At 46.3% G+C, this 25,416-nt stretch overlaps 1 protein-coding gene across 1 annotated transcript; it reads left to right on the top strand.

Moving 5' to 3' along the window:
- On the top strand, positions 1-25,416 carry LOC128268827 (adenylate cyclase type 2). Its single transcript, XM_053006082.1, has 17 exons — positions 1-104; positions 12,434-12,564; positions 13,087-13,284; positions 14,949-15,491; positions 16,133-16,260; positions 16,709-16,867; positions 17,018-17,150; positions 17,950-18,490; positions 20,431-20,666; positions 20,774-21,000; positions 21,083-21,284; positions 21,408-21,673; positions 21,748-21,910; positions 22,239-22,559; positions 23,459-23,473; positions 23,915-24,157; positions 24,748-25,416. The coding sequence occupies exons 1-17, from the start codon at positions 14-16 to the stop codon at positions 24,877-24,879; spliced, it is 3,729 nt and encodes a 1,242-aa protein (XP_052862042.1). The 5' UTR covers positions 1-13; the 3' UTR covers positions 24,880-25,416.

The raw sequence follows: 25,416 nt of genomic DNA, 5'->3' as shown, positions 1-25,416 counted from the left end.
TAGCAGATTCGTTATGCTGTACGAGATAAGCAGAACCACCAGCATGGCGTTTGACGGCTATTCGCGGACGATGCAGGAACGGATCGAGGATGACATTCTATCAGGTAAGCCAACCGTTCGCCGTTGCCATCGCATTGTTTTCGCAACAAATTATTGTTTATTTTGTGGCAAATGTCGTCAGTAACGGTCAGGAGCCATTTTATGTGAAAATTAAATCCATACTCTTACTCTTACGGTGCCTTTAGTGAAAGATAGCAGTCAATTTATCGGCAGCTGATCGGCCGAATTAAATGGGCAAAAGTTTCGAGCAAGACAAGCAAACTTGGTTAACCAGTAGCTCCGGAAAGCCACTTAAAATTTGCATAAATCAATTGCCTCATAAATAAAGTCATTACACTAATGGACTAACCGGCTGGCGGCTACTGAGCGAGCGCTGCAGGGCTAAACGGTGTCTTGATATCCTTTACTTCAAGACTGCACTTCTCGCTCATCCATGCAAACGCAAGAGAAACTTGATTATGTCACGAACCACCTTGGCCGCGGCGCTGACAACAAAAGACGGCTGAACTCTCCGGGGTTTGCCCGGGTCGCCGCCATGATCGTCGGGCAATGAGCTCTAAGCGAAGTATGATTGCCAGGGCTGCACCGAGCTGGCTGCAAGTGCAGCCAAGTGCTCGGCTCTCTTAGGCTCACCTTCTGTGCCGGCACTGATTCAATTAGCGAAGGCACTGCTCTCGGTTGCTGGCTGAAAGAAAAGATACGTGATACAGCCAGGTCCGCAAAGGGGGTCCTGCTACATCGCTCGCTTCGCCGCGCGTTATGTAATCTTCTTCCCGGGCTGGAAGCGGATGCTAAAATATTGCCAATGGCTGGCTGGCGCGGCTGGCTGTGCTACTGTCATACTCGTGGGGGATGTGGGCTCATTTGCATAGATAAGACTAATTAGCTACCAGTTGCTGAATTGTGATGGATGGTGGTGGGCCCTCGGCGGGCATGCGAAGGCCATCCGTTTCGGCCTTAAACGCTCGTGTGTTGTGTACTGCGAAAATGATATTATGAAAGCTGCAACCAACCCGTAAACACGAGCATCGCGACATACTTTCTTTCCCCGCACGCATTCGGTATTCTGGTTTGAGATGCAGTAAAAAGCAAGGCACCTCCGGGCATCTGAAACTACCGACACGATAATCTCCCAACAATGCACGTTTTAATGCAGATGCTGCGCATATTTTAATGTTCAAGAGACTGGTTTCACGTTCAATGAGGGTTTGCACGAAGGGTGTGAAGCTGAGTAAGTCGGTTAATCTGCTAACCGCTAAAAACTTGCTAAGAAAGGCCATCAACAGCGGAGATCGGAAATGAATGTAAATGTATTTAAAAATGTGCAACAACTTCCTCTGGTCTGATGGATCAGTTGAAAATGTTTAATCAAAGAATTATTATTAATCTAAGTTTAAGTTAAATCAAAGAATCAAAGAACGCAATAGAATTATTCAAAAATTAGCTGATTGAATTTAAATTTTGTCCTTCTATTCTTTACCTTTTCGAACAAGCGTCGAAAATTACGACCAGGAGTTGTCCAAAATTACGACGGTGTCACAATTTTGACCCTCTTTGTGCTTCGGGGCAAATTACACCCCGATAAACATGCAGCAGGAGAAACCCAAACTAGAAGTAAACCCCTTGTTTTGATCTGATGAATTATTTCTGTCCATTAATAATGCACTTCCATCAGACGCTTGAACCAGTTAGTGGAACTTGAATAAGTAAAACACTCAGCTGGTTAGGTTAGGTTCAGGTTAAGAACCAATAGATTTCATAATACCTACGAGGATGAAACATTTTTCATTCTAATTTTCGGTTTTGACATCTAACTTCTTGGTTTTGTTTGGTATTAAAGAAACTAGAATAGATATTTATATGTAATGACTACTATTAGTAACTAATTAGTAATCAAATCTTTGTGTGAGAAACGCGCGCTGAAGAACTCACAAGACATTGATTTACTTCTCAGCTTTTAAGTAGGCCAGATCCTTAAAATATTGTAAGCTCGAGAACATTAAACTAACTAATGTTTAAATTAAACTAACTAAATGGTGAAAGAACCAATGACAATGCAATAATATTCGACAAAAGCGGTTGGCTAAATAATCTAGGGTTATGAAAACGAAGGTCGTGGCCATCGTATTAATGCTGGCTTGCGTAAGAATTCAACACCAATATCTTCACCACCAACCCTTCTTCAATCCGCCAAAAAAATTCAACAAGAACTTCAATTTGAAAGTAAAAAACTCCCTTTTGTGCACGTCATCTAACGTAGTCTAAATGATGCATGAAAATCTGACCTTATTTTCAAAAACTGTACAAAACATAAGTAAGCCAATTTGAAAAAAAATGAATGATTTTTTATCATCGGCATGCTTTGAAACCTGCCTAATTCTGGACAAAGGTGTCCTGGACTGACGTATTGTTGGTGACTCAACAAGAGTTTGGGGGAGTTGGACTTTTAGAAGCGTACTTAATCAAAATTAGGAAGCAAATTATAAAGGCATTATGGTCTAGGGTTGCATTTTCCTCATAAATCTGGCAAGTTAATCACCTTCACTAGCTCGACAGCTGGCCAAAACATGAAGAACGAAATAATCGTTTTTGAAGGAACAAGCCTTGAAGGTGAAGATTTCACCCTACAACAGGATAGTGCAGCAATGTACAAGGCACAAGCAGTCGGAGATTAAGGTTTTGCGCTATCCACAGCGTTGTCCAGAGTAGCCAATCGTTAAGAGCATGTGGGTGATTAGTGAACCTTGGGGTATGGAAAAAGACCAAGCTTAGTTTAATTGGATTATCTAACTTAATGAAAACAATCTGTTCCACAGCAATACCTAAGGACTACAGCATGGACCGCATGACAAATCCTCGTTGTTTGGCAATATTGTTTAAGCGTCACTGTATCTACTAGGTGTGTGCGTTGAGAAGCGAAATATTTTAACACACAAAAAATGTTTCTAAAATTTTTATGCAAATTTCTATTTTATTCGAAGTATGTGCCATCGTTAGCTATACATTTCTCCTATCTCTCTGCTTAATCATGGATTCCCAGACGAAAGAATGCTTCGACTTTTTAAGTAAACTAATTAGTCATCCAATTTCGACTTCCTCGTGGAAAAACGAAGGGCTGCTCAGTCAATACGTGTCCCATCGATGAAAATGAAAGATATTCGAACCAAGTCTAGTGAATAACGCGGGGAGGGATAGCAGCTCCCATCCAAGTGATTTGATAGTATCCTGAAACAGTTTTGTTTTTTTGGGCGCCTGGTGCTTGATTCCACGGGGCCACCAGGCGCCCCCATTGGAACCCACTAGAATTGCATTTTGGTCGTTTTTCGATCAATGCATGGTTCAAATTGATCATTTGTTGTCAGTAGCGAATGGAATTAACGTTTCCATCAGGTTTTAGGAGCTTGTGAAACACCACACCTTTCTGTCCCATCAGAAAGTCCGTTTTTTGGAGTCCTTCGACGCTTTTTTTTGTTAAGTCAAATTCGCCATTTTGAAATTTTTTAACCCACTCAAAGCACTGCGATCTTCCAAACACAAGTCCCGACAAGCATTTGGTGCGATTCCGAAGCAGTTTTCTTCAACAGGGGCAGAAAAATAATAATCCCCGCAAAACGTCATTTTCAGGCACAAAAGTTGACATAGTTTAACCCTTTCAACGATGGGTTGCACACCGAAATAATTCATTTTTCGACCTGAAATAATTTACCTGATGTCAAAACAAGGTAATGATGAATGAACCGCTAAACTGGGAAGTCCCAATCGGCAGGTACAACCATCATTCTAAAATTTCACTGCTCAACGCACACACCTAGTACTCTCTACCTGTACTAACAACAGTATATATTTTTATATACTCTCTGGTTAGGTATTTTAACTTAGGTATGTGTGTGACACCATCGTTGCATGAAATAAGGAGCTTCGCAGGCTTTAGGAAGTAGCTACGTAACTTGCCTGTATATCTTGAATACATTGACTCGCATTATTTCCAACCACCAATAGCCGAGACGCTATATTGGTTTTTCATCATGGAGGCATTCTGCTCCAAGACGCATTACGCCGATCCCATGCAAATTAGTCCCGGGCACCGTACAGCCCCACACCGCGCTTCTTCACGCGCCCACCGAGCAGCCGCCACACACATTGTTAGCAACTTTGCATCCCTGGCATCCCGGAAGACGCTCGGATCATTAACTCGTTGGCCGGATGGCGATGGTGGTGCTAGCGGTGGTTCATTCATTAACGAAATGAGTGGTACGAAGGGTAAACGTTGCAGAACTTTCGCCACCTTCTTTCGCCCATAAATCCATCACCCACGCGTGCCCTCGAAGGAGCCCGCGTCCTTGGCTCATATTTCCAACCCTGCCGCCGGTGGTTATGCCGTCTGTCGACTGGTTTGTTTGTGGCTCCGCCCGACCACGCAAAGGATAAAATCGATGTCTAAGCGGGCTAAACGCTACCAACGGCAAACGGACGCGAAAAGCCCTCAGTCACGAGGGGAGCATTTTTACCAACCCCGACGCTATGTGAAGTCGACGGAATCACAGACATCAGCTGGCCAGCTGATGTCGATCGATCAGTCTTCGAACCCTGTGGCCCGCCCGGCAGCCGTTGCTTGGCAGCGCAAGTTGTGAATGAACGTCCCTACGTTCGGCGTCCGACGCTGACCCTGGCCTACAGACTAGTGACCCAGCTAGTCCCTGAATGCCAGTGAACTCGTTTGGAAGTTGGGGTAGTTACCCCAGCATACGCGACGTTTGTTTATCCTGTCGCGAAAACCGGAACACTTCAAATGGCAGCCAATCGGTTCAGCCCTGGCCCTGGCGACGTTCAGTAGCGTACACAACCCGCACGAAGCACGTGTTTGGCGCGGTGAAGTTGCTGCACCCTCCATCTCAACCCCCACCCAGTCCCTGGCCACCTGGCGAACCGCAAACAGCCGGTGGCGATGCGGTGCAGGTCGTGCCGTGCTCCGGCTCTTCAACTTCGTACTGCGCAGGCGAACTATTTCGAAGATCCGAACCGGTGGCGGCGGCGGCAGCGAGTTGGAGCCCGATTTTCGAACTCGACTCCGACGAGGACGCAACAGTTCTTCCGAAAGCGGCCAATCGGCCCTCTCTCACTCTCTTTCTCTCTTGGTCTGTGTCTCACCTGGCACGGGTTCGGGTTTTTCCGACCGACCTCGCATAAAAGTTGTGCTTCCCGCGCCGGAAACGGTTCAGTCGGTATCGGATTGCCCCACGCTGCGGTTCTCAGACACGTGAAACACGGTGACACGCCAAAACGGAGTGTCGACGTCCCGCGACGCGAGCGAAGGTGAAGTTCCGGGGGAACCAAGTGTGTGTTGCTCGGTTGGAATCGGTAACCGGAGCAGCGGAGCATCGTTAAACTCCGGTGCCCATTTCCGAGGTGTTGCGCTATGCGCCAGGTGGTCAGTGGTGTAGAGTGTCATATCGTCATACTTACTGCTTCCAAGCGGGGATGTTCTTGCCCCTGACCGTGTGGGGGCGCAGTGAGAAACAAGACCACCATCGCCGCCACCACGCGACGCCCGGGTCCATCAGGGGCTTCTCGGCGTGGACAGACGGCGCAGCTTTTTTTTGCTCGATTGCTTCGTTCCATGCTAAGTGGGTATTTATAGCCAACAACGTTCTCACTCTCGTGTGTCGTGTCACCGAGCCAGCCAGCCAGCCAGTGCCAATGAAGTGCCACACTTTGTGAAGAGCGGCAATAGAGAGAACGACTCCAGATGCAAACGAACCATCCATCGGCCGTGCCGTGTTGATGGAGCCTTTGCGCGAATAAAAATCTATCAATAACAGTGTGTTTAATGAATATTTAAACCAACCCCATTCGGGAGGCAAAGAAACGCAAACCGCCGCCGCCCGCAAGCATTCGCGGATCACGATTCCAAGTGCCGTGCCGTGTTGCGCGTTTCGTGACAATCGTTCGCGCCGCGTGTGTGGCGCGGCTGGTGAGAAGTGAATAATTGCCGTCCCGTCCGTCCGTGCAGATAGGATAATTAGGTGATGGATCACAATTACCGGCGCCCTTCAAACATTGACCACTGCGCTAGGTGCGCTGAACAATCGCCAATTTCCACCAATTGATTCCTACAATTAACGCAGGGTGCGTGTTGACGTAGGCACGTTCGGAATTCAAATGTCACCTTCGATGACCGGACATCGACGTTCTAGCTAGGGGCTGGTGTGCAAGTTCACAGAGAGTGGAAGAAATGTGTTTACGCTGTTCGGTTATTTACATTTTGCCCTCTGACTCGGATCCTTTTTGCAGAAATTTACGATGAAACATAGGGCGGGAACATTGTTCGAACATTGTGAATGAGTTAACAACAATAAATTGGACCGATGATCATTTACTAAAAGGATGCCAATCACTACCAAAGGGTTAGATATTTGTGGCAGTTTCTTAGAAGAAGAAAATCAGGGAAAATAATCATAAACAACAGGATATGCAAACAATTGAATTGTCTTTGTGAGAACGTTCACCTCAAATGTAAAATAGGTCGTCAAAAGTGGCTCACGAGTGAAAACTGTGAACATGTTTTATTAAACTTAATAAAAAACGTATTAAATGAGGGAAATGGAACAAGCTTTCGGTTAAGGTGTGCGTAGTGAAATTTTACAAAATGCTGATCTGAATGCTGAATGCTGAAACGTGACCAAATCATGACACAATCAATTGACAAAAAGGGAACACTGAACGGATACCATTAACTCGGAACGCATGGAATCGAATATTGTAGTGCTATCTTTACATATCATGCTATCTTCTTACAACAGCAATGTTCTGTGCAATGTTCAAAGTGTACGATCACATGTTGTGCCAAATTAAAAGTGTTTAAGTGGAAATCTTGTGCTCGTGTTGCCAATTAATCACCCTCAAAGCCAGGAAGCAAATAATCTGTGTCGCTGTGAAAAGCGACTCTTCGGCAGCTTAACAAACGCCAGGCTGTTTAAATTCCAAATCAATCACATGACGATGGATAAGCTGGATTTGGAAGACGATGACGAAGAAAAGGAAGAAGACACCATAGCAGGTTCATACAATTCGTACTCAATTCTAACCCATTTCCCAACCCTAACACAAAAAGGTGTTGCGTACTAAAGGAACATGATTGTCGCTACATTTCGTGTCCATTCAAAACCTCGCGTATCCTCAACGCGGGCCAGGTGTGGGTTGTAACACTAATTAATTTATGGGCACACCGAAAAGTGGCCAGTTATTGCCCTCTAATGCGCCCGAACCGAAGTCTGCCGAACCGATAAGGCCAAATTTGCATAACGATTCGCAGATCAAGGATGCTGCGCTCCCCATTTTGGTGTGGTTACGTGTGGCCTTAGGGCGCGGCCGACAAACGGCGAACAATATATTATTTTGAGAGTCCCAATTTACATCTAATTATGCGACCATTTTGCCAGCGTGCACGAAACGCGGAAGTCAATTATTCGCAATTGCCTTCTGCTTTCTTCCGAATATTTTCGTTTTTTTTTTCGTTACTTTTCACTGCGCCATGATGAACTGGCCGCGCATGGTGAAATTATGAACTCGGGCTGGTTCGTGGGTAGCTATATTTAAACAAAATGTGCCTCTAATCCATACAGATTGTTGCTTGGTGCTCATCTGCTCATTGATTCCTTGCTTGGTTGTCAACCGTTATCGAAGCATTCCTTTCATATTTTCAAAACTTTGTTAAGATGTTGTTAAGAAAAATGTTTGTTTTATGTTTGCTCCCCTCGGTTTGCTCATCTTTTGAGGAGTGTTTTTCTAACACGGACTGTCGACATAATGGGGTTGGAGTATAATCTTACGCAACCAAGCGAAAGCGAAGGTCAAGAAATGGTCCTTACCAGGGGTGTGCGTTGACAATGAGACTGTTAAAAAGATGGCTGTATCTGTCGATTGGGACTTCCCAGTTTAGCGGTTCATTCATCATTACCTTGTTTTGACATCAGGTAAATGATTTCAGGTCGCAAAATAAATTATTTCGATGTGCAACCCATCATTGAAAGGGTTAAACTATGTCAACTTTTGTGCCTGAAAATGACGTTTTGCGGGAATTATAATTTTTCTGCTCCTCTTGAAGAAAACTGCTTCGGAATCGCACCAAATGCTTGTCGAGACTTGTGTTTGGAAGATCGCAGTGCTTTAAATGGTTTAAAAAAATTCAAAATGGCGATTTTGACTTTACAAAAAAAGCATCCAAGGACTCCAAAAAATGGACTTTGTGATGGAACAGAAAGGTGTGGTGTTTCACAAGCTCCTAAAACCTGATGGAAACGTTAATTCCGATCGCTGCTGACAACAAATGATCAATTTGAACCATGCATTGATCGAAAATGACCAAAAAGCCGTTCCAGTTTTTTTAAATGGAGGCGCCTGGTGCTTCATGAAGTGAAGCTGACATGTGCCCAAAAAGCAAAACAATTTCAGAAAATTATCAAATCACTTGGATATGAGCTGCTATCCCTCCCCGCGTTATTCAACAGACTTGGCTCTTTCCGAATATCATTCATTTTCATCGATGGGACACGTATTGGCTGAGCAGCCCTTCGTTTTTCTACGAGGAAGTCGAAATGGGATGACTAATTAGTTTACTTAAAAAAATGAAGAATTCTTTCGTCTGGGAATTCACGATTTAGCAGAGAGATAGGAGAAATGTATAGCTAGCAATGGCACATACTTTGAAAAATGTAGAAAATCGCATTCAAATTTTATAAACATTTTTTGTGTGTTAAAAACAGTCTCATTCTCAACGAACACCCCTGGTATAGGTCTCGGGGGTCCTCAATGGTACACAAGTCGATGCTTCGCAAGTTAAAGTGTGAGTAAAGTGGTTGCGACTTTGCTTGAAAATTGAAGAGCAAATAACGTATTGTTAGATCAAAATCGCCCAGAGGCACTTTAAAAATGATTCACGGCTAGTGAATTTTATCACTATCTAAGAATCTCAAAACTTCTTAGACTTAGACTTCTTAGAAACTCAAAAGAATCTTGTTCGGCGATAATACCAAAATAACATATTTTTACACTGTTATGTGTGACATATGAGTATTTCCCATATTTAAAAGATGGAGAACCGTTTAGAACCGAATAAGAATGGCGAGTCTGGCAATCTCATTTCATAGCATCGGTGTAAGAAATATTCCTCACTTAGTCAATAAACTTTCCACTGTACTGCAGCGCCGTCTAGTATTATTATCATCATCAATTGCATAAATTAGGATTTTCTTTCAATGTTAGGCAAAGTCTTTTACGAGCACGGTTTCCTTAGCACGTCTCGTTCCACCGTTCCTAATATTAATTTTCGCCACTCTGTATCAATCTAACACAGGTGAGCATGAATAATGTAGGAATTTTTTTTCGCACGCACGTCGCACGACGCCACGATGAATCCTTCTTACGCCATTTGGTTTCGAAAACTTTGCCCTTGATTATGCTTTACGCTCACATTCGGGGCGTACGGAACAAAACATTACACCTGGATGCTCCCTCGAGAACTGATGCAAAGTTGTGAAGAGAGCGACAGGTTTAAAATTAAATTTGAAAAAAATCCTAAAACTTTCCCGTTCGCCGATTTGAGGATCGGAAGATTCTCGTGTACCAACTGTTGTGAATGTGTACGTCCAACTTGTTCATCACATTTTTACTTAACCCTTACCTGGTCGACAAGGTCAAGACGCTTCCCAAACCGATTCCGAACGAACTGCGTATGGAAGGTTTCTGGAATTTAATTTCTCTTTCGAAAGTCGTCAATTACTGGAAGGCATTAAGAGCTTCCACTTACTTCCACCGCGGAGGGCGAAAGGCCATTAGTTACGGCTTCTATGATTCTGGAAAAGCGTCAGCACATATAGCTTCGGCTTCGAGGCAGCCCGCAAGCGCGTGTGTACGTCAAGTTCGGGTTATGCTGTAATAAATTCAAATTCCACCGGGTATAAAAAGAAACATCTCCGGGCATCATTCTTGCTGCTGCCGCTGCCTTATTCACTGCGACAAACCCATTCGATTCGCTTTTTACGCGTTGCCCCAGCGTGAGTCCTTTTCACGCACCGGAAGGCATTTGGCAGTCAAGGCGCAGTCAAGCAATAAAAGAACCCCGCAGATTTGCGCGAAACTCGCAAAGACCTTCGGTGTGGTGTGGTGAAACAGGATTTCTTCGACAAATTTACCGACGGAACGGATCTATTTTTCTACGAGAATAGAGATAATCGAATGGCTTTTCTACCACTTGTGCTCCTAAGCAAGTATACCATACGACCGTTCCATGCGGGGCTTATGCTGAGGATAACTTGACACTATAATCTGCACTCTAAGCAGTGCTTGGTAAATAGGATTTATTTGCATATTGTTTGGTGAGGTACTGAGCATTAACGCGTTTGCTCTTGAGATTTGTTAATGATTTAGCAACGACGACGATGCTAGAGAGGTACGCCGTAAGAAGGCACGTGCGTCCTCAGGTGTCTTCAGAGACAAAATGTGTCCCGCTCATTCTCTTCCGTGCCGGAACGATTGCGCAGAGAAAATATCCTGCTGATCCAGGCACCCCACGAGTTCTTTGCTAACACGCTAGCGCGGCTTGTTAACGCATCCACTTCGTAGCTTTTGTGGCCCGTTGGCGAATTTCGTTTCATTTTCCTCCAACGCAACAGTTTCCGGAAAATCTTGACTTGACTGTTTAAGTTTGTGCTAAGTACGCCTTCTTCACCGTGACCGTTTAGGCTTCAATGACGAGGGCAAATAGACTCGCAGCTGTTTGACTTTTTGCCGTACGCAAACAGCTAGCAGTCGGGTCAGATCTTTGTCGGAAACAAGAAGCTAAAAGTATGCACCTGTTTCGCAAACCGTTTTAACTTTTGTTTTTGCTTCATTACGTGTACTAACATTTCGCCCAAGAATCCGGACCCGGTAGCTGCCTGCGTAAATTTGAACCCAAAATAACTTTACTCATTTTTAGCGGTGCTTGTTTACAGTGACACTGACCAACATTATTATGTTAATATGTTGATTTACAATTATTAATTTCAAAACATTCTACGAATGATTCGTTAATACGCGGTTCGCGAACCGCGTTACGGACGGACACGTGTTTGGTCTTCGTTAGCCTGAACTTGCCGACAGATCTTGGAAAGTGTCCAATTATGAGTCCAATACTCTATACCGCCAAAACGACCATCAAAAAAGGTATCCTACGTTCCCGTCACATCAGCGCACCGCAATTCACTTGATCGCAATCGCATAAATCATTCAACAGTCAAGTAAATTGGAACCAATGCACAGCCTGTTGCTGAAAATAAACTCGCACGGTTCTGCATAAATCGCATAAAACTGGATTTGATTCTACATCGCTTGTCGCAAAACCGGCTACCGGTCGGAGTCCTGTAAAAAAGGTCAATAACACGACACTCTGGGGAAGCGAGATTCCGTTTTTGGGAAAATCACTGCGGCGGTTTTTGCTCTTGCTGTTTGTTTTCTGTCTTCGAAGCATCTTTTGGAAGCTCAACTTTTTACCAGCCAAATTGAAAAGCGTTCAAGAACGACCCGTCATCCGTGCGGAACGACGAATAAAATACTTTGGACAAGTTGGCAACTTTTCGCCAAACATTGGCTCACTCGTATGTTTCGAAGATGTTTCGGATTTTTTCTGGTAATTGCACTCATGGTTTGATGATGGATACATTTACGCTTCAATTGTTGATATACTTGATTATACAAACATACAAAATGGCGTTTTAATTGAATTCTGTTCACATTATTAGTTCTTTTCTCAATTCTACGCAATAGAATTGCAATAAATTCAAGAATTGTCCATACGATGAACGGCGCTCTGGACGGTCCTTGCTGTAAATGAGTAAATGAAAACGGGCTGGAGTTGAGTTGAGTGAGCTCATCGCCTTGAACCATTGAACCGTAAGCCACTCGAAAGACTACGAAATTGATTCAAACGGATATTTGCCATCGGGTCCGCATTTGCTGACTGTCCGTCAGCACTGAATTAAGCAATCGAATGTCAGAATGGTGGAGAACGGTTCCCTGAAGCGCCGATATTACTTCCCGGTACGTCCTCAACTCGCCCACTCAAGAACGGGGCGTCGTCATTTCCACTACACCGCTCCGAATGGCAATTTCATCAGCGCCCAGCGAGATGAAGAAGGTTTTCCGATGTGACAGTTTGTGATTGACCCCCAGCCCCTACGTGGGATTTCTGGAAACTGTGGAATGCCGTGATTGCGCAATGTAATCGATTCAACCAGGTTTCACTTCTGATCCTAGGCGAGCTTGATGAGCCAGCCAGGGGGCCATTGCCCGCGATATTTCTAATTTTTGTTTGCGTTCTCCCGCGTGCTCTCTGCAGAAAACTCCCACCTCGATGACCTCTACACGCGCTACCGCCAGCGTCTTCGGAGATCACTTTTCATGACCGGCCTGGGCATCTCTATCCTATCGTGTGTCATCTCTATCGTCCTGTGCGCGCTCCACGAAGCGGTAAGCGGTGCCACTTTCATCCGTGATCTGTTTCCTGTTTCCCGTGTCCTCGTGTGTGTGTGTGTGTAAATATGTTTTTCCGGGTCCGGGGAGAAAAATATGTCGCCCGCTCAAAAGCAACACCCAACAGCTGAAGCACTTACACCTCGCGCGGTATGATGGCTATTAGATAGTGGAGCTGTTCCCTTAACCCTTTTCCGGCTAACTCTATTACTGTCTCTCGAAGGCTGACTATTTCCGTTTCTCTCTCTCTCTCTCTCTCTTTCTCTTTCTTTCTTTCCCTTGCTCTCTTCGTCTTTCTCACTTTTATTCCACTTTCTATCTAAATGTATCTGTATCGTTTTCTCTAACCTGCTACCGTGCTGCATGTGTATGTACTATGTGTGTGTACTTCTGTGTCTCTATCTTACCGTAATGCAACACATCCAAACGACCACATTTAACCACAGATAAGAAACATAAACACCAAACCGCTTGGGAAAGGAGATATCGAAATCCAAATTGAAAACAGTTGATTTATAGATTCTGGCCGATCTAGCGCTGCTGGCCGGTGCATCGGTCGTGCTGTGCGGAATCCTCGTGGCGCTGCAGTTCCCGGTGGTGACGAATTCGCCGCTAGCGGCGCTTTCGTTCGCCATCCTTACGACGGGGACAATCGGAGCCATATCGACCTTCATCGGAGCCAAGCTGGCACCGTTGCCGCTGTTTGCGCTGATTTTGGTAAGTCTTGATTGGAAGGAGCCCTTAATCAATTTCAAAAGTAGCGACCACATTTCTAGATGGAAACGATGCTTAACAAATTAAGTTTTTTAAATTACATACACTCTGGAAGATGAAAATGCCACATGAGACTTGATTTCGCATCGATTCCCATTTAGATGATGAACTGTTTAATTTATTAAAACAATTATATCAGCACCACGATTAGAAACTCCAATAGAATAAAAAATCGAGCATTCGAATGAAAGCATCTATTGTAAAAGAATGGGCGACATTTTCGTTTGAGAACACATTCTTTCTTTTTATACGTATCGAAAATGCTAATATACAGGGTTGTTCAGTAAGTTTGGAGCCTCGATAAGAAAAACACATTTTTATTGTTTTGAAATACACTTTGTTATTCAGTATGGTCTCTCTGAACATCAATACACTTGGTCGAACGAGACTACAATTTATAAACTCCATCCCTGAAGTGAGAAACTGGAACGCCTTCAAAGTACGCTTCCACAGCTGTTATGACCTCATCATTTGATGAAATACGCTTTCTCCGCACGAATCTTTTCAAGTCTGGAAACAAATGGAAGCCGCTAGGGGCCAAATCTGCCGAATACGGTAGCTGCTCCAAAAATTCGAACTTTAATTCCAGGATTTTTGCATGGAGCTTTCTGAAACCCAATACTTCAGTCAAAATATTGGTTACCCTGCCCAATGAGACGCCTAGGGCTTCTACTAAGTCTCTTTCAATCACTCGCCGATTTTCCAACACGATATCCAATATTTTTTCTACGATTTCAGGTGTTGGGTCTGTTTTTGGACGTTTATATGAAGATTTCACATACATTCATATGAAGAGCGTACCAACATAATAAAAAAACATTAAGCTCGTAGGGGCACCCTCTGTTATCGAGCCTCAACATTTATTGAACATCCTGGTATGATGTGATTACTTAGCGCGCAATGGTGAATTACTCAATCAGTGAATAATTTAAATGTTTTTAAGAGATCATAAAACGTTCCTTCTTCGGCGTACAAACATAGACTCGATAAACAAGCAACTTGGGACTCTATAAAACATTGCCAAACGTACCACTCGCAAGCACACAGAACAAGCAGACAAATAAACTTCCAGTTTTCCATCTAATAAACCGGAAACATTCATTTGGCATCTGTTATCGCTCACAACTCGCTTGCAAAACGGTTTGCCCACCAGAATGGCCACCAGCGCGTGAGCATCTCGTCTGGGCCGCTCTACTCTGGTTCGAGCCCATTGATTCCCTGCTGAGATAGTTGGACAGTGACATAGTTAGAAACCGTCGTCTGGTTCGTAACGTCATTTGCATTCCCGTCGTCCCCCAATGAGGGCGTCCCTTAATGTGTTTCACGAATCTGCCGCTGGCTCCGGGGGGAATCTCTCTAACCCCAAATCATGGTCAGCAACAGGCGCACCGAACTCAGTGGGCGATGGGCTAATTCGGACCTTTCATTGACCGAATCCGGGCATCCTACATGTGCCATCCTTGATTTGGCAATTAATTTACACAATGACATGCAGCTAAGCATCTGAGAAGGGATTATCATGACATGGTCGCCGGTTACGCACGTGTAGATTCACTGCTGTAGACCCTTCCACTAATCGTTTCGGGTCATTTTTCGGTTCCCTGCAGGGTGTCCACACGATGCTACCGATCTCGTGGCCGGTATCGGTAGTGCTGGCCGTGTTGCTCTGCATCATGCACATCGGCTACCGTCTGGTGTCGCAAGACTCCGACTTTGTAGCGACGTTCTTTCCCCAGCTCCTGGCGGAGACAGTGTTCCTGGCGTCGGCTTCGATCTCCAGTCTGTACTACCGGATTATGTCCGATGCGGCCCACATCGACGCGGTCGATGGGACGCGAACCGGCATCGAGCAGCGGGTGAAGCTGGAATGCGAACGGGAGCAGCAGGAGCAGCTCCTGCTGAGCGTCATACCGGCCTACATTGCGGCGGAGGTGAAGCGCAGCATTATGCTGAAGATGGCCGACGCCTGCCAGCGGGCGGGCGGCCAGAGCCAGACGCGGTTCCACGAGATGCACGTGCAGCGGCACAACAACGTTTCCATCCTGTATGCGGACATCGTCAACTTCACGCCACTGTCCGAGCAGCTGACAGCGTCGGATCTGGTCAAGACACTAAACGAATTATTCGGGCGATTTGATCAAATCGCACAAGTGAGTATCGGAACGTGCGGGGTCCGGGTCCCGGGTCGAGCAACCTTCAGAGCGAGCGTGTGTGACCCAGATGCTAGGTTTAAAGAACGGGGACACTTTAAAATTATAAACCATCTGTGAGATAGGATTCTTGTTTTGCAAAGACGTTTACACTTTATCGAGTGATTTAATTGACAGATAACCTACTTTATTTACAATCAATTGACACTACAGAACTGCAGAAAAACTGAACCCATCAGGAATTTCAAAAATTAAGTCCCAACTGATTTCCGGCAACTTCATTCAATCTCTGAAATGTCCGTACTGAATTAAAATGTGCGTGGTTTGTTTAAAAAGTATCGGTATATTGTGTTTTTTCCAAAATTATACATCCATTCATGAATATCTATTTTGTCCTCTTCAAAGTAATCCTCATCAGATAGTGTACGCTTGTGCCAAATCCGGGCATTTCTTGACAACTTTTCCTGAACTTTTAAAATAGTCGAACTTAACGGCATAAATGAGAGACATGAGTAGCAACATATTGCCCCAGAAAATCGCAAATCGAATCGAATACGTAACCCGAGTAAATTCAAAATTTCCGATGAACAAACCGCGTACATCACAGCGCTAACCCCACTCACATTCACATTCTCTCGCAGGAAAATCAATGTCTGAGGATAAAGATTCTCGGAGACTGCTATTACTGTGTCTCCGGGTTGCCGGTATCGCGACCCCACCACGCCGCCAACTGTGTTAACATGGGCCTGCAGATGATTGATGCCATACGGTGAGTGGATTCGATTGTACCGTCCCTTTATCCCGGTCCTTTTATTGCTCATCGAAAGCCCACCATTGGCGAAGTGTAGCCTTCCCCAATGAACGCTCAATTGTGTTACGTTTCTGGAGAGTTTACGAAGTTACAGCCCTGCTCCTTCTTGCAACATTTCCGGTCACGGGAGAGCTTGCCGCTGGCGTTATTATTAATCGTGTGTCGCTCGGGTGACAAGACTTGATTTGCATGTGACATCACCGTAATCTTCCCCATGAGCAATGTTTATCCAACTTGAAGAGCGTCCCCCAAAATCGATTTTACGGCGCCCAGTTTCATATTTCTCGCCCTGCTGCCGGATGCCGGAGCCCCGGTAATAACCGGGGCAAATTGAATTATGACGAGCGCCTAAGCCATCAATCCCAGCACCGTCTCACCTCTCTGCCTTCGTATCCGTCGTCTGTAGATTCGTCCGGGAAGCGACCGGCTTCAACGTGGATATGCGAATCGGGATCCACACCGGCAACGTCTTGTGTGGCGTGCTGGGGCTGCGCAAGTGGCAGTTCGACGTGTGGAGCGACGATGTGACCCTGGCCAACCATATGGAGAGTGGCGGCGTCGCCGGGTAAGCAGCGTTGGGTGCGGGACGTGGGTCGCCCACTGCCCACATACCCGTCAGGATGCTCGGCAGTTGTGGGAAGGGACAAGATTCACTCTTAACTCATTATTAACGTTGTTTTTCTTCCATTTACCCAACACACACTCGGTGCTCCAGCCGAGTGCACATCACGAAAGCGACGCTGGACTATCTCGGTGACAAGTTCGAGGTGGAACCGGGCGCCGGAGCCACCCGAGAGTCCTACTTGGCGGATCACAAAATTGAAACGTACCTCATCGTGCCACCAAAGGTAGGAACGACCTCTGGCCCATTTTCGCGGAAGGCCTACCACCTGCCAGGGATTCGTTTATTTGAGCAGATTACTTTCGGGCCGCTGGCTGCAGGAAACCTTAACCAACCTGCTCGGCTTCCGGAGTGTGTTGGCCACGTGTGTTTGAAAAGTGCAATAAACAGTTACTCCGCATTGTTTCGTTAGATCAAAGAACAATTAGAGTTTAGATGAGGCCACTTAGCAAAGACCTATCCGCTGCCGGCAATGGTTGGAATATTCACAAAACCTCAAGCGCGCGTAGAGTTAGTTTTCAATTACCGTTGTACCTTTTCACACCTGGCACTTGGACTGATTAAAGTGAAAACTTGGAACCCTGCGCAAGATTCCACGTTGCAAAAGTTAATTAGTAAGCAATCGTTGGTGGAGTGGAAACTTTGCTGGTGCCTTCTTCCGCCTCGGAACTTCCGGGCAACCCGCTCAATCAATCGTGTTTGTGCGGCAATTAAATTTCTATGTTTCGAAGCAATTCAATGGTCACGGCCGTGTCTCGCGGGCACAAGACGGTGAATGGAAATCTAATTGGTCTTCAACTTCGAAACCTAATTACGGAAGACGGAAGATACAACATTTGCGGCCAACATGCTGAGCCAAGCCAGCCAATATTCTTTGGAATTTAATTAGCAAACCATTTAGTTATCGGTTCGGGCGTAATACACCCATGACCCATTGAGATATGGTTATGAAATGTACTCCAATAACGGGCCTCATGAGATTCACTTATCCTTTCTCAACCCTTCCCCTTCAAATGGATTGACAGCAAAAAGCGGCGGCGGATTTGGGTAAAGCGACCACCACAGACTCACACACACCGACGTCGGCCCTGGGAACGCCCTCGCCCTCGACTGTGCCCGTGCAGATCAACGAGCCCGAGCAGGAGCACCTGCTTCCGGTGCTTCCGGAGCCACCGAAAACACCCAAGTCACCCCGGACACCGAAAACTCCCGACGACGTGCGGCGCTCGCACGCCTCCATCTCGCCCATCACCATTCCCGAGGAGCACGAACACCTGTTACCGCCGCCATCGCCGGCCAACCATTCCGGTTCCGGTGGCCACGGCCACGGCCTGGTGCCACCGCCGTCGCCGAGCGCCAAGCAAACCGCCGCCGCCGTGCAGATCAATCCACCGACCATCAACGAGGAAACGGTGGACAACAGTACCGAGCACCATCCGGCGGACTCCGGCGACGAGGGTGAAGGCGAGTCGCGGAAGAAATCCTGCCTAACGCTTCCGGTCGAACCAATTACCACCAACGGACACCTTCCGGAGCGTGTCGGAAGTCGCAAACTGTCCGTGCAAGGTAAGCCGACCACGCTGCCACAGTCAATGGTCCGGGAAGCCTTTACAGCAGCTGCCGGCAAGAGGTTTCGATGTATTATTTAGAAAACTTAGCGTTTATCGTCTTAAAAACCTGTCTGCCGGCCGGGCTGATTGTTATCCTTCAAGGCAGAACGTAAAGTTCCGATTTGTTTTCCCCCGGTCCACAAAGAATTCATACTTCAGACCGTCCTGCAGAAGGAGACCGCCAAGCATCAAGCATACGCAGCACAACACAGCATTAACACATGGGCTGAAAAGTCTCGAGTCTAAGAAAAAAAAAGGCTTTTTTGTTCGAAATTGGATTTATTCATCAATGTCATCTCCATCAAGAGTCACAGAATCAATCCAGCGTCGCTGTATCTTGTCAATACCACTTTTGTGAAACGATTTATCTTTTGCCTCAAAATAGGCCTTATTTTCAGCGATATCCTCTCCATTCGAGCGTAATTTCTTACCGGTGAGCATGTTTTTACTAGGTCTAAGAGTTGAGAACCGGACTATTTTTAACACACAAAAAGTATTTATAAAATTTTAATGCGATTTTCTATTTTATTCAAAGTATGTGCCATCGGTAGCTATACATTTCTCCTATCTCTGCTAAATCATGGATTCCCAGACGAAAGAACTCTTCGACTTTTTAAGTAAACTAATTAGTCGTTCCATTTCGACTTCCTCGTAGAAAAACGAAGGGCTGCTCAGCCAATACGTGTCCCATTGATGAAAATGAATGATATTCGGAAAGAGCCAAGTCTGCTGAATAACGCGGGGAGAGATAGCAGCTCCCATCCAAGTGATATAATAGTATCCTGAAACAGTTTTGTTTTTGGGGACATGGAAGCCTCAGGCCACGGGCGACCAGGCGCCTCCATTTCAGAAAACAGGAACGGCTTTTTGGTCGTTTTCGATCAATGCATGGTTCAAATTGATCATTTGTTGTCAGTAGCGATCGGAATTAATTCAGGCATAAAAGTTGACATGATCTAACCCTTTCAAAAATCGGTTGCAAACTAAATTAAAATTAATTTTTTTGACCTGAACTCATTTACCTGATGTCAAAACAAGGTAATGATGAACAAACCACTAAACTGGGAAGTTTCAATCGATAGGTACAGCCATCTTAATAAAAGTCCGGTTCTAAACTCTTAAACCTAGTAGATCTGTGAACAGCCATAAGTTGCTGGGAGCCAAATCTGTCAAATATGATTACTGCTGACCACTTTTGATGGTATTTCCCTTCTCAAGATAGTCGATGAATATTTCACCACGCATATAAAAAAAAATGAGGCCATAACCTTTCCAAAGAGGTTCACCAAATGCTCTCCACTCAGATGACGATCGTTTTAATTCCGGAGTGAAGTGATGGATCAAAATTCTAGTTTGTTACGTTAAATCAAACACTGCTCAGAATTACCGCCTCATTTGGACGTCCACTGCGTTCAGCATCATCGGTGTCTGTACGACCACTTTGAAGTCAGCAAACCAACCGTTTATTGTTGTTTCTTATAATACTTTTCAAGCCATTGCTTCAATTGAAAGATATTTTTTCCCATCAAGAAGCAGTGTGAAATAAAAACACGAAATTGGTTTTGGTTCATTGTTTTGAGAATAATTGATACTAAATACTAACAAAATCCACAAATTTGAGTAGAAAATCATGTCATTTTAATAGCATTGCAATTTAATAAGACTAGCGCCATCTGTGAGTAAGACTCGGGACTTTTCAGCCCATGTGTTGCACACTCTCTTCTTCCGCTTAGCCTAAACAGAGCTACCTAAACAGAGCTCCGTCCTTGGCTATAATTGTCGTCCACCGGGGGGCCGACACGGGGGTTGTTCCAATTTATTAACACCCGATGTAGCCCGATGCTATTCTAATCCCCACCGCACACTCCTCACTCATTTACCGTCCCGTTTCCGTAGGTCTGATTGCGTTCGCGGAGCGTCGAAAGTCGTCCGGTTCTATTTTCGGTGACATGCGCAAAATGTCAATTTCCAACATCGACTGCCTCCGGTCGCCGATGGTGGCGACGCCGGGCGGTCCACTCGTGCGCGCCCGGCCCTCGTCCAAGATGACCAAGTACGTGGAGTGCTGGGGTGCGGACAAACCGTTCGCCAACATCACCGACTCGAAGATGGCGAAAAACATCGGCCTGGCGGTGCGTAACATCCCGAACGGCCCAACGGGCCCTCGTTCTGCCCTCGCGACCCTTGAACACTCTCAGAAACACACGGACACTCGGGTTCTATTTTTGCGTACACACAGAGCATCGCCATGATCGAGTCCAACCTGCTGCCGGAGGACGGGTACTGCGGGGAGTGCAAGTGCTGGGGCCCGCCCAAGGAGCTGCAGCCCGTCACGATGTGGTACCGGAACACCGCCCGGGAGACGCTGTTCCGCGCCCAGCCCGAACCGACATTTCGATTTGATCTCGTATGTTCCTTCGTACTGTTCATCTTCATAGGACTGATACAAATTATAGTATTTAAAAGGTACGTAAAACTTACGGCTCCAACTCCAGGAGGTCTGGGCCCGAACTGACCGAAGACTCCATTTCTCCATTTCTCGGGACAGCAATGTAGTGGTGGTCGGGTCGCTCAGCGCCACGGCCGTAGCGTTAGGACTGTTTTTATACCTAAGCAACTACCAGATGTCGAGCATGTCGCCACCGGGCAACACCGGACCCGGCCAGGTTATCGCCGCCAGCCGGGGCCTTCGGTTAGCAATATTTCTCATCTCGACCACTCTCATTGCGGCCTGTGCCATCTTCAGTGTGGTAGGTATTACTCGCCGCACGCCACCTCAGCCACCTTCCAGGTCACGTTTCTAACGGCGAGCGTACTTTATTTCCAACTCACTTTTTCGGGGGGCGTCCGTCGGCACGTGCCGCTTCGTGCAGATAAACTTTGACGATTTAGTTATAGCCGATATACACTTTGTGAGCAACACCAGCAGCACCACCGAGGAGATCACGTACGACGACGAGTTCGCACCGGTGGCCCCCGTCTACCTCTACATGTGCGCCGTCAGCCTGGCCGCGGTGTCCGCCTTCCTGAAGTCGGGCTTCCTCGTCAAGGGCCTGCTGATGGCGGTGTTCATCACCGTCCAGTGTGCGATCCTGTGGACGAGTTCGCTCTTCGAGACCTACAGCATTCTGATAGACGCGTAAGTGGGCGGGCGGGTGCGGCCCCAGGAGCACGGTGGCCACAGCTGACTCTCAGCGTTTCTCTACCCCCCAGCTGGCCGCTGGGATTTCAGGGTTTGCTGTTCCTGCTCCTCATCGCCACCGTGCTGCACACGCTCGATCGCCAGGGTGAATACGCGTCCCGGACCGACTTCCTGTGGAAAGCCAAACTGAAGGTGGAACAGGAGGAGGTGGAAACGATGCGGGGTATCAATAAGGTAACACTAACACCCGCTGCTCCCTGTTTTCATTATTCATATCATAGCACCGCGCTGGGCTGTGCTGAGAGCCTTGAGTCCCGCTCCACTTGAGTGGGGAGTTCCCATCGTAAAAAGTGAAAAATTAATCGTGCCGCCAGCGCCACAGGATAGTGTGGCGGCCGCCGCCCCTTTATCCCTTTTGCCCGTTAAAAACTCCAGCTCGGGTCTCTCGGAATCCAGCGCCCGACATGTTTGTTTGGTTTTGTTCGTGTTTTGTAACGTGTTTCATTCGCCTTTTTTCATTTCATCCTGCCATCATGGTTCTGGGCCGCGGTTCGTCGGGTAGATTTTATTGGAAAATATATTACCCGCACACGTTGCCCAGCACTTTCTGAAGAAGGAGCGCGCGGTCCAGGAGCTGTACCACGAGAGCTACTCGTCGGTGGCGGTCATGTTCGCCTCGATACCGAACTACAAGGAGTTCTACGACGAGACGGACGTGAACAAGCAGGGCCTGGAGTGCCTGCGGCTGCTGAACGAGATTATCTGCGACTTTGACAAGCTGCTGCTCAAGCCGAAGTTCAGCGGAATCGAGAAGATAAAAACCATCGGAAGCACCTACATGATTGCGTCCGGGCTGCGGCCGGGCAAGGAGGAAGGGGCCACGGTAAGCGCCACGGTTTTCTTCTTTTTTAATGGAACATAAATCACTTCCACAACTCAGTTAACCTTCCAAACGGGGTCGCCCCGGTGACCCGATGGATTTATTAGCTCGTCAGTCAGTGGGTCCTGGAGCTACCGGGACTCATAAGTGCTACTGTGGTCAAGGAATATCGGGAATTCGCTTGCAACTCAAAAGTTCTTTGTTTATTCTTCAGAATTTACTTTATTACCGTTAAACCAATACCTTTAATTCTACGACATCTATGACGTACGTTAGTTCCAATATTAGGAACGGATCCGAAAAGTTCTTTTTAGGAATAGGCCACCAGCACATTCTCGGCTGAGTCCACGGATCGCCAGAGTTTGTGTCGACGAGGAAGTTGAACCACGAATTTTTTCTCCACAAATCTGGACCACGATAATCCAAGACAACCGGTTCCCGCTTTTCGATGGCCACAGTAGCACAGTATTTACGAGGAATTTTTGTTACATTTTCGTTTTTCGCCGTCCAGATACCTCGTAATGACCACAACCAGTTTGACCATGTCAACTGCTAATCAACTGGTGCTTTACTAACCTTTTGGAGACGACTTTTGAGTTGCTGGGCAAGGGGCTGCCCGCTGCCTTTTAACACGCCCAGCTCATTGAAAAGTATTTCCTTCCAACGATAACATTGTTGAATGTGACCGTCGAATGTTTTGACTTCCCAAATGCATCGCTACTGTGTAACGGAATGTTATCGTTCAATTTTTAATTAATTGCTGCACACTTTTTGTTACGCATTTAATTACGTTTAACACCAGCGCTGCCGAGGAAGCAGCTCTGTTTGTGTTGTGTCCTGCACTAACCTAATTTTTCCTCGTTTTCCCGTTTTCTCCTCTCGTTTCATGCTTAACTCGGTAGAAAAATAACGAGCTGGTACGTATCACACCCACAGGTCACCGCCTATTACCGCCGGATGTTGTGCAATGCGCAAATCGGGACGGGATATCGGGTTGGGATATCACGTTGCAGTGGCTGGTCCCCGATCATCGGCTTCCAGCCCGGGCTTATCAATTCCCGACGGTTTCCGATACCTCACCGCATCGCAGCAACATCCGGTGGGCAGCTGCTGCTGTTATGTCATTAATTTTTCCAACATCCTGCCAACATCCTTGTGTGCTTCCCACGCAAAGTGCTAATTTTCGAACCTGACTTATGTTTATGCCCATCGCTCTCTCTCTCTCGCGCACATACTGTATGGCGCTTTGGGTTTGACTTTCACCGCTTTACATTTTGTACCGTTTAAATGGACACACGCTAACAACATCGTCCGTTTCTCTCGTCCGTTCCTTTCGCTGTGGTGCCGATGCTCGTTAGGATGAGAAGCGCACCGAGGAGCACAACGTGGTTGTGCTAGTGGACTTTGCCATCGCGCTGATGACGGCGTTGGATCAAATAAATCGTGAATCATTCCAACGATTTCGACTCCGGATCGGTCTCAACCACGGCCCGGTGATAGCGGGTGTCATCGGGGCCCAAAAGCCACAGTACGACATCTGGAGCAACACGGTCAACGTGGCTTCGCGCATGGACTCGTGCGGCGTGATGGGACGGGTGCAGGTGAGCAGGCATAACTTTCTATGTTGAACTTGGCTTTTGTTTTCCCGGTGTGTCTGTGGTGTCCTCATATCATGTCCGACGGAAGCTGTTGACAGCGCACGGAGCCATCGCAAACTTCTCCTCCATTGTTGGGCTGGCTTTGTTGCAACTTTGACAACAGCTAAGTATGGAGCCTGAAGCAACAACAACTCCACCGCCATAAGCGACTGGGTGTTTTTGCTTCATTTATGCAATTTTAATAACTAACGAGAGTAAATTGTTTACATTCTTGCTGCTGACATAGCGTTGAGTTCGTGCAAAGGTTCTTGTTGGAAGCTTCTTGTAGCACGACACCTCTCAGAACAAACCTAATAACGTTCGATATTTCAACAAACTGCAAATGAGATTCAACTTTTTTGATTGAATATGAAGGTCGCAAATTGACTTACAGCGCCATGAATAAACAAAAGTATTCTCCGTTCTCCGTTCCTGCCAAATTTCCTTCTGCAAAATGGACGTTTGGTCCACAGAGTGTTCACAAAAGCCACATGATGATAACGGGACCTTTTCTTATATTTTTCTTTGCTACAACTCTCCCCCGGTGACGACAGGTGACAGAAAATACGGCCAAAGTCTTGATGGCAGCCGGATATTCGTGTGACTGTCGAGGACCGATCCACGTCAAGGGTAAAGGAATCCTGACGACGTACTTCGTCAAAACGCCGTTCGACGAGCGTATTTAAGCGCGATATCACTGCACTACTTGAGCAAACACATACACCAAAGACAAACATAGTTTGTATTGAACGTGGTTGTAGACGGTAAGGTTCCGGTAAGCGAAAATCTCTATCATCAGCGTCTTCATTAGTGCGCTAGTCTAGTTGATAGCCCGCAGCAGCAGCCAATGTATTTTGCGTATGGATCAGTGTTGAATAGAGTAGCGGATGTCTGACCGTCACCGGCTAAGCAGATCAGTGTGAGCATATCTAACTAGTAATTCAGAGCCGTAACCCAAATAACGAACCATTCGAACCGGGGTGAATATTACAGTGAAATAAGTACAATTGCACTGCTAACTACCAGAAGTATTTTCTAGACGTAAAGGAACACCATTAAGCATCTTCGATCGCAGTCAAAACCCTTCGAGCATGGAACATTTGCACATTTGCCATAAAACTCCGCCAGCATTCGCAAAGTTTACGGGTCGTCCCATCACTACTTGCTTTCATTCAATGATGTGTCCAAAATATAATAAAGAACGCGAGTGAATTCGATAGTAA

Source organism: Anopheles cruzii, chromosome 2 (genome assembly GCF_943734635.1).
Source record: "Anopheles cruzii chromosome 2, idAnoCruzAS_RS32_06, whole genome shotgun sequence".
Classification (NCBI taxonomy): Eukaryota; Metazoa; Arthropoda; class Insecta; order Diptera; family Culicidae; genus Anopheles; species Anopheles cruzii.
Note: the sequence above shows the minus strand (reverse complement) of the source record. Positions and strands in the feature narration are given on the sequence as shown.

Excerpts from the sequence above, each read along its gene's own strand:
- LOC128268827 (XM_053006082.1), top strand. The coding sequence starts at position 14 with ATGCTGTACGAGATAAGCAGAACCACCAGCATGGCGTTTGACGGCTAT. Across the intron at positions 18,491-20,430 it reads TCGCAAACTGTCCGTGCAAG|GTCTGATTGCGTTCGCGGAG; the intron begins GTAAGCCGACCA and ends CCGTTTCCGTAG. Across the intron at positions 21,911-22,238 it reads CGATGCGGGGTATCAATAAG|ATTTTATTGGAAAATATATT; the intron begins GTAACACTAACA and ends TTCGTCGGGTAG.